Source organism: Hibiscus syriacus, unplaced genomic scaffold, assembly GCF_006381635.1.
Source record: "Hibiscus syriacus cultivar Baekdansim isolate YM2019G1 unplaced genomic scaffold, ASM638163v2 tig00110694_pilon, whole genome shotgun sequence".
Taxonomy (NCBI): domain Eukaryota; kingdom Viridiplantae; phylum Streptophyta; class Magnoliopsida; order Malvales; family Malvaceae; genus Hibiscus; species Hibiscus syriacus.
Window position 1 is genome coordinate 3,825,017 of NW_024062828.1, and position 9,825 is coordinate 3,834,841.

The 9,825-nt window shown below is 37.7% G+C and overlaps 2 protein-coding genes across 2 annotated transcripts; both read left to right on the plus strand.

Annotated features, from left to right (window-relative positions):
* The first annotated feature begins 1,007 nt into the window (after window positions 1–1,007).
* Window positions 1,008–2,878, plus strand: LOC120138496 (cytochrome P450 94B3-like). The gene has a single exon (XM_039153946.1). It carries the CDS (start codon window positions 1,027–1,029, stop codon window positions 2,674–2,676), a length of 1,650 nt encoding a protein of 549 aa, XP_039009877.1. The 5' UTR covers window positions 1,008–1,026; the 3' UTR covers window positions 2,677–2,878.
* A 1,534-nt stretch (window positions 2,879–4,412) lies between these two features.
* On the plus strand, window positions 4,413–6,462 carry LOC120138497 (30S ribosomal protein S21, chloroplastic-like). The gene is made up of 2 exons (XM_039153947.1): window positions 4,413–4,886; window positions 6,220–6,462. The coding sequence occupies exons 1-2, from the start codon at window positions 4,477–4,479 to the stop codon at window positions 6,329–6,331; spliced, it is 522 nt and encodes a 173-aa protein (XP_039009878.1). The 5' UTR covers window positions 4,413–4,476; the 3' UTR covers window positions 6,332–6,462.
* The last annotated feature ends 3,363 nt before the right edge of the window (window positions 6,463–9,825 follow it).

Sequence of the window (9,825 nt, forward strand, 5' to 3'; positions counted from 1 at the left end):
GATACGATAGAACCATATTTTCATGATGTCTATTAGCACCGTCGTTGCTTTCAAGTACTACTTGACGACATAATGTAAATAGAGAGTCAATTCACAAAATATAACTCAAACGGTTATGGGATCAAATTTTACCATATCCTAGTTAACAGGTTAACGTTCAACATAGACGACTGTCAATTTTTAATGAAAAATAACTAGTTTGAAATATATGAATAGTCAGGTGACAATTTTATAATTTTTTATTGTTAGAAGACTCAACAAAACGTCTTATAATATGGAATCATTTAATAATTTTTAATAATCGAGAAACTCAATAAAACAACACCCTATAATCGAGAAACCATTTATCTACTTTACCGTAAATAATGTGATCACAATTTGATTACCATTGGAAACTTAAAAATAGGATATTGTGCTTACATCCATTTGAATCCTGAATATCTTTTTGCCCAAATTTCTTTATAAAGGAAGACATTTTATAGGCTCAATGCCTCCCTTTCTTTAACTACCCTCTTCTTTAATCATTTTTGTGAAAGAATCTTCCATTTTTAAAAACAAGGGAAATACATACCATTATAGGAGTGGCAAAACTCTTTTTATCTTTTCTATGTTCGATTCGTATTCGTATAAAATACACGACATGAACATAATTTGTATACAAATTCGAATAAAAGCGGTTTTTAAATAAAACCAACATTATTTATTGAACAATTAATTCGAATATCTTTAATTTTCTTACTCTTGTCTCTCAGGTGGAGCACAGTATCATAATAAAAATGGTTTCTTTTTTAAGCAAGTTTTATCTATTTATTTAATGTTTTATTGAGAGGTTATTTATCTCTTAATCCACCTAGGTAGTGGGTCAATTGCGCCTATTCATTATTGTGATAAAAATACTAATGACTAAGCCAAGAAAACAGCACAATGTTTTAAAAAATAATGAAACCAGCAGCTGAATATATATATATAATGTATTTTTCTGATATAATCACTGTCTAGGAATCTGGTTTTGCAAGCCCCTCATTGATGTTGAAGTTGCAGAACAATCTCCAGTTCATCAAAGGCATATATTTTTGCCATTTTTGTTATGCTAAGATGGAGATGTTCATGTCTTTCTTCAACCTCATGGCGTTCAAGTTTGTGTTGATGTCAGTGTTTTTCTCTTTGTTGCATGTAATCTTATGTAAAGACTGCAGAGCTCCAAAATTATCAGAACATGGCCCCCCAACTTATCCTGTAATCGGCTGTTTGATTTCTTTCTACAAGAACCGCACTCGTTTGTTAGATTGGTACACGGAGTTGATCGCCGAATCGAACACCAACACGATCGTGGTGAACCGGCTCGGTGCTCGAAGGACGATTGTGACTGCCAATTTGGAGAACGTTGAGTACATGCTGAAAACCAACTTCAAAAACTTCCCTAAGGGCAAGCCTTTCACTGAAATACTGGGTGATTTTCTTGGCTATGGGATATTCAATGTGGATGGGGAGCTTTGGCGAATTCAACGGAAGCTAGCAAGCCATGCTTTTAGCACCAGTTCATTGAGAGAATTCGTGATGAGCACGTTGGAAGAAGAGGTGGAACATCAATTTTTACCTTTGTTGGAATCATTGGCGGAGGCATCAGCGGTGGTGGACATGCAGGACTTGCTTAGACGACTTGCGTTTAATATCATCTGCAAGGTCTCCTTAGGGGTGGATCGCTGTGTTTTAGACCCTTCTCAATCCGTTTCGCCTCTCAGCAAAGCTTTCGACATGGCATCTGAGATATGCGCCAAACGTGGAGCTGCTCCTTTGTCATTGGTATGGAAAGTCAAGAGATGGCTGGGAGTTGGATCAGAGAAAAAGCTGAGGGATTCAGTTGAAGAAGTCCATGCATATGTTGAAGGGATCATTCATGACAAGAAGAAAAAGATGGACGAAAGCGACGACAAGCGCGGCGGTGAAGATCTGCTATCGAGGTTGATATCAGCCGGACATGATGAGGAAGTGATGAGAGACATGGTCATAAACTTCGTCATGGCAGGAAGGGACACAACCTCAGCAGCAATGACATGGCTCTTTTGGTTGCTGTCATGCCATCCAGCAACAGAGCAAGAGCTCCTGAAAGAGATAAACAAAACGGGGGAAAGATTGTTAGATTATGAATCATTGAAGGGATTGAAATTGTTGAAAGTTTCACTTTGTGAATCCATGAGGCTGTATCCGCCAGTAGCCTGGGACTCAAAGCATGCCATGGTGGATGACATGTTACCTGATGGTACATTAGTCCAGGCAGGGGATAGGGTAACCTATTTCCCCTATGGAATGGGGAGGATGGAAGCATTATGGGGAAAGGACTGTAACGAGTTCCGACCGAGCCGGTGGTTCGTTGAACCGAGCCACCACCACCGAGGGTCACTAAAGAAGGTAAGTCCCTACAAGTTCCCAGTCTTTCAGGCAGGTCCAAGAATCTGTCTTGGAAAAGAGATGGCCTTCATTCAGATGAAATATGTGGTGGCTTCCATACTAAGACACTTTGAAATCAAACCCATCGGATCAGAAACGCCAGTTTTCGTGCCACTCTTGACGGCTCACATGGCCAGTGGACTAAAGGTTGTGATTCAGAAACGTGATCATTCAAGATTAGACTTTAGAAAAAAATACAATATGCCATCATGTCTCTCATCTGTATAATGATTAGCTTAAACAATTACATACTTGTACAGATCCTTGATCGTAATCATTTGCAACAATCAAGATCGTTGGTCCAAAATCATGTGGTTAGCCTTCAAGGAACAAACACATGATTGTAAAAGCATGATCATTGCTGATTCTGTCTAATACATGCTCAGAAATGCACATGCATGCATGCATGTTTGGAAGAATTATGTCACATGTATTGATTTTTTTTTTAAAAGAGGGAAATGGTTTTAGATCTTCAAAACAATACTCTTTTACTTGCATAATGTACGATTCAGAACAATTATATAGTAAAATTTTGAAGAGGTTATAACACAAAATTAGACAATAAAGAAGTAGGTTTCCATTTCATAGAGGATGGCATCTAGAAGTGTATGAAAAAAATTCAATCCTTTGATCCGATTTGAAAATTTAGATATTTGATCTGTTTTTTTAGTTTTCGAATAATTCGGATTGGATATTCGGGAAAAAATGAATAATCTTTTTTTACGCAGATAAAAACAACTAGTTTTATTAAAAAAATCTAAATTTACTATGAAAGGTATCCAAATAAAAACATAATTAGGATATTTCTTATAATTATTAACGAAACTAATCACTTAAGATCAAATAATGATCATACAAGAAAATGTTAAAAATCTATCAAAAAAACTCGAACAAAGTAAATATGCAAATAGAGTTGATTGCATCGACAAACGAACCACAACAGATGATCAAGCTACTATAAGACCATTGAAAATCGCGAATCAAAATTGAGCGTCGTGAGAAAATAATCTCCGAACACAAACTACATATTCAAATTCATTCGAGGGTTCAAAGTAAGGCATATCAACAGGATAATATATAAGTGTCATCTTGATCAGTCGCAGAGATGTTAAATCATACTTTGAGAAAATTAAACGATGAGATCAACCAAACAATTGATAAAAAAAAGATCGAAATGTGCCAAAAGTCAGACGAAAACGTACCATAAAAACAAAAAAAAAGCATACTAAAATTGGTGTCGCTGCCAGCCAACCAAGACAAAGATGAAGGCAAGCGACGAAAAGAGTAAAGAAGAAAAACTGGGGCTACTTTGAGAATAAAACAAATAATTAGATTAGATACGAATAACCTAAATTCTAATTTTGGATTATCGAAAAATTCGATAAAATTGGGCCTTTGGAGTTTAGACAACCTCTAGCCCAATAAGTGAGTAACTCACTAAGCTTCAAGCCCAAAAAATTAAGATTTTTAATTGTTTATTGTGTGTGAATAATTATATATAGTGGAGGCATAGACGATGTTGCACAGAGTCGCAAAATATAAAATTTGAATATGAAATTTTTGTCAAATTAAGTTTTATGTTTAGATCCAAATTTCTAAATATCTAATATGAAAATTTAGATATTTGATATTTTAGAACAAATACGAATCACAGTTTTAATAATAATATTTTTAAATATCAAATTTTTTAATCAAATAATATTCGATGTCCGAAAATGCAAATCCCTGTGACATCAATATCCTCTTATGAAAACTTCAAAAGTCCATGATATATATCGGTTGATCAGACCCTAAATTTTGGGCCATAGTATTCTTGGATGAGACCTTCTCTGCCTAATTTTTTAGGCTCAAAATAATTTGGAACCCAATAAAATTTACCCAAAACTGACCCTAAACTCTTAAAGAGCCAACCAAGGCCGAGCCCTTAATAATACAGAAGAGATAGCGTGACTGTGAGAAGACAGTAACCAACTAACCATCCATGAACTGAAAAACTCAACCATTCTATCCTCACCACATACCACAACAATGGCTACATTACTCCCACTCTCAAACTTCTTCTCCTTCCTCTTACCTTCCAGTCCTTCTCCATCCAAAGCACCACCAATCAACAACCTTTCACTCCTTTCCCAGAAACCCAAAAATGCTCTTGTTTCATTGTCAGCTCAAGAGGCTCAATCTTCTTCATTATCCACCAAATTGTCATCTGTTATATGCCCTTCTCTTGAAAATGCAAATACCCTCTTCTTCAAATCTTCTTACAATATTCAGATTATTGTGGATGACAACGAACCTGAAGAAAGGCTGCTGAACAGGTTCAGAAGAGAGGTCATGAGAGTTGGTGTCATTCAAGAGTGTAAGAGAAGGAGGTTCTTCGAGAATAAGCAAGACGAGAAGAAGCGTAAGTCACGCGAGGCTGCTAAGCGTAATCGTAGAAGGTAAAATTTTGGTTTTTTCCTTTTTTCGGTAGACCGTATAAAGATAATGAGGAAAAGGAAATGAACTTTGGATGCTATGCTGTGTATGGTATATGTTAAGGCCCTTTGTTTTGAATTTGTGTAATTGAGTAGCATTTGGCACTTGTTTTAGGTTGGAAGTTTGGGTTTTATTGAGGCAAGGAAGATTTGAGGGAAACGGAAGATAAAGACCGAAGCTTTATTGTAAGATTAGACAGTTTTAGCTTCCCTGGTGCAACTTGGAGGAAAGAAATGAAAAAGAAAAGAAAGAAAAGAAAGAAAATAAAGAAAACTATTGCTAAGATAAACAAACCCAGGAGTTCTGGATTCTATGTTTTTTATGAGTTAAATGCTGATCACAAGTTGACTTTGTTGGATATTTGTGTCTTAATCATAATAATAAGTTGAAGCTGTGTAGTTGTCTTGGGTTTCATTTACCATTGCAATGTTTCATTAGTTTGCTGGCATAGCGTTTGGTTGAGCTGCTATCCCCCAGTAATTGTCTTTTAGATATGGTTTGAGGACTCGACTTCATTATATCGAACAAAGGCTTCAACTTTGAGCTTGTAGAGTAGCGTTTAAGAAAGGTATATTTTCAATCCGATCATAGGCATATCATCACTGTGCAGCTTTCGAATTCGTAACATACTTGGTGTAGTTTTCTTTGTTTCATCTACATTTAAATCCTTCATGAACTAGTTAGGCCTTGCCTCTTTTCTTGTGTTGGTTCTTTTTGAGTTAATGGTTAATTTTTCAATCCTTTTATCTTAGTCTGTAAATGATCTTCAGGGTGTTTTTTTTCATATTCTGTGGTCCAATTTTTTCCATCAAGTAAAAAAATGCTAATACCAGTTACTAAGGCGGATTCTATTTTTGTTCTTTAGTTGGTTATATATGGTTGAAGTAATTAGTTTTGACAATAATTAGTAGTGTTTAAGAAAGGTATATCTTCAAGCCGACCATAGGCATATAATGTCTAATGCAGTTTCTGAATCTCAATTGAATATGTTGCATAGTCGTAGTTGTATTTGTTTCTCCTGCATTTACATCCTCCATGAAGTAGAGAGGTCTTTGCTTTTTCTTGGTTATTGTTGAATGTGGGGTTCAGTTTCAAAATTGAATCTTTTTATCTCACTTCGGAGTGACATTCATGTTTTCCGCCATGTTCTGTGGTACAAATTATCTTCCATTATGTGAAAATTGCTAATCCCGGTCTCAGCAATCAGGAAGATACCGTGTTTCTTTCTTTAGTTGGTTATATCTGGTTGACATTAATAACTGATGACTATATCTTCTCTCATGCAAATATGAGCAGGCGTCCGGGGACTAGATTTTCACCGCCAAACAAGCAGGAAATATCTATGAAGAAGAGGGATGAGGATGATGATGATAACTGGGACATGCCAGATGGAGACGTTCCCAATTGACCGCATTTTGTGATGCCTTTTATTTACAAATCTCTATCTTTGAGCATTGACACTTTTTGTTTGTCCACTGTAAGTTGAATTAGGATGAACTCTGTCACTTGATTTGCCCTATGCATATTTCTTTTTATATATAAGTGAAGTAAAGATTTTCATTCCTTAATTTACCAGAAGGCTTTAATGCATGTTTTTGCCAGACCTATAGGAAAGGTAACTAGTGTTGGATATGTGGGAAGTTTGTGTTTATCTATGTTTCCCCTTTTCCCATTACCACATCGAGTTGCGTAAGAGGCGACCAGTTCTTTTCCTTAGGCACGAGAATGCCTCGTTCTCTGGCTCCAATGGTAAGGTGGTTATGAAGACGGTATAATTGATGCTTTATTGGATTGTTTAAACAGAATACCTATGTAACAACCCGGAATAAAATTTAGAGAAAAAAAAAATTTAATTAAGTAATTTGGCAAAAATTTGAGGATTAAATCGAAAGTTTTCAAAATTGTAGGCCATTTTAGAAGTTAAAGGAAATTCAGGGACCAAGCCCTGCATTACTCCTTTTAGTGTCGGCAGAAAATTTCATATAAACATATGAATGGTTTTCTGTTTTCAAAACAGAAAACAATTGTGAAATTCTTCCTCACGCACACAACTTCCAAACTCGATTCCGACGCCGTCCGAATTCCGATCGTTGTTTGAAACCACCGTTGTGTTCATCATCGAGCGAGGAGCAAAACCTTCAAATTAATTGAAGCGAAACGCGGCCAAACGTCGGGAATTTCCAGTCAAAGTAGCGACGGTTTTGTTAGCTCTATCGCCGAGAAAATCTTAAATTCACCGCTGATCGTTGCTCTGTTTACGACACCTCCCGCACCATCGTGTTCCTTGTGCCGTTCCGAGTTCACCGGTGTCAACCTTGTCCGCCGTAGACGGCGGCGCGTGGGGAGGTGGTGCAGTCAAAGATTCGGCGATTTGAAATCGAGCTCTCCGCCGTTCAAAAATTTGAACCGATCGTTGTAAGTATCTTGAAATCGCTCAAAATAATTTTTAGAAATTTTTCCGGGATTTTTAGGGCCCCGAGGACGCCTCACGCGCCACACGCGCCGCCGCAGGGCGATGGCTGCTGGAAACCGTTTAACCGGTTTTCAACCGGTTCTGACCGGTTTGACCGGTTTCAACCGGTTCGAACCGGTTTGACCGGTCTGAACCGGTTTGACCCGGTCTGACCCGACCCGACCGTTGACCCGACCCGACCCGACCGTGACCCGACCCGACCCGACCGTTGACCGTTGACCGTTGAACCGTTGACTTTCTTTGACCAAAACTTAAAATGGCTTTGACCGAGCATTAAACGACAGTTAATCTTTTCCGAGTATACCTATCCTGATAGTTTTCGACGTGCCGAATCCGTTTCCGTGGTCCGTTTTGTCAAATTCGAATCCGAAGGTCTCCAAATCTACGGTCAAAGTGTTGACTTTGACTTTGACCAAGAATTTGAATTTTCGAAAAGTCATACTTTATGTTTGTCGACGCCCTGATTCCGATTCCGTAATCCGTTTGGCCAAATTCAGACTCGAAATACCTCAAATTGATAGTCAAACCCGAAAATGCGTATATACTAAGAAGTTTAGCTTTGAACATTGAATAGGATTTGAGACTGATAATATTATTGTTTGAAGGTACAAGAGACTCTCCGATCGTTCGACAGCTCGACCCAGCTCTTCTAGATCAGTTAAACCACGTGTGGCCAGTATTCACCGTTCGAAAATTGTAGCAGAGCGGGTGAAACCAGCAATCAGTAGATTTGTTATTTGAATCTATTGTCGAGGTGTGTTCCCTACTTGTTATTGAACTGTTTTATTGGTTTTAATACGTGGTACACCGAATTCATTGGCTATTGTTTTATGGATGCACCAATTAATGTGACAATTTATGGAATATGGCTGCTATCTAATTTTTTGTTTTGAAATGGTATATGATTACTATGTTTTTGGATTTATGGAGTTTATGTCACGGTGCAATTGAATTTTGGAATTGAAATACGATGGAATAGCTCTGATCAAGCTAACTGGGCCTAATGTGACTCTTGAGGGCCCCAAGATGTTTCATTAGGTCGGCTTTCCTTTGCTGTGTGCTTAGGGTAAGCTATATGGACTTATTGACTTGGGCTTAAGGATACAAGCTCAGAGCCTATCCTTAAGTCGGCTTTCTTTTTTGCTATGTGCATAAAGTAAGCTATATGGAAAATAATTTGGGAACTACTGATGGTGTACCAGAAAAGGGTTTAAACTATGATTTTCAAAAAGTTAAACTCTTTACGAATTTGTGAGATTACTGGACTATGATTTGTACCTATTGTGATTTTATGGAAATGTTGGGACACACTGAGCCTAGCTCACCTTTTGAAAATGTTTTCCCCTTTCAGATACTGTTGGGTAGATACCTTGGTTCGAGCACTTGGAGGATCAACATATCTCTTGAAGTAAATCAGATTGTAATGTTTTATCTGGCAAGTTTACTTTATTTTGGTGACATGGACCTTATTTTAAAATATCGGATTTTATAATGATAACACTTTTGCTACTACTGCTCGGTTTATTGTGATTTTGAAGACATGTTTTAAATTAAATTATTATTTATTTGTACTATATTTACGAGTTGGTTTTTGATAGTATAAATTGTTTATAATTTCATGTTTTTATAATGTGATTTTATATGATGAATACGGTTGCGAAAAATGTCTTTAATAATTATAATGTGATCCACTAGACTTAGTCGAAACGCATAGGCCGGGTCTAGGGGGTACATTTATTGGTATCAGAGCCAGGTTTTTAACCCTCGGACTGTGTATGAGTCCACATTGAAAATACGGTTTGAAATATTTACAAAACGAGTTACTAAGGCCATGTCACAAAGTTATTAAGATTTTAACTATGTTTGAGACTCCAAGTGCTTATCTAACCCTAAGTTTTATCTTCTGTAGTAAACTTGAGATCCATCAAAATGAGTGCTAGACGTAGTCGTCGAACTAGCGTGGACGAGGTCGAGTGGCTAGATTCGCAGATCCGATCGATGAGATACGGGTAGATCCCCCACCTCCGATAGGTGATCATGCTCCTACGACCCCAACGGATCTGCCTCCTGCCGCTGGTATTGGCATGACTACACCGATAATAGGAGCGACCGATATTGAGTTAGAGTCTACCGGAGTTGCTTTGGATGAGAATTTTGGTAGACAATTTCTGCAGTTAATCAGGGAGCAGTCAGAGCTACTGGTGTTGTATCTGAGGTTCCTATTTCGCAGACTTTGATTGCCAATGGAGTTAGAACTTTTGGGGGACAGATAGGTGGAGCTCCTACTGAAGCTGAGGATTGGCTCCAGGATACAGAGAGACGCATGGACAGTTGGGTTTGGACTCAATTAAGAGATATCAGGGTGCTGTGGCGATGTTAGATGGCAATGCCTACACTTGTGGGAGTCAGTGACCAGTAGTGTTCCTACC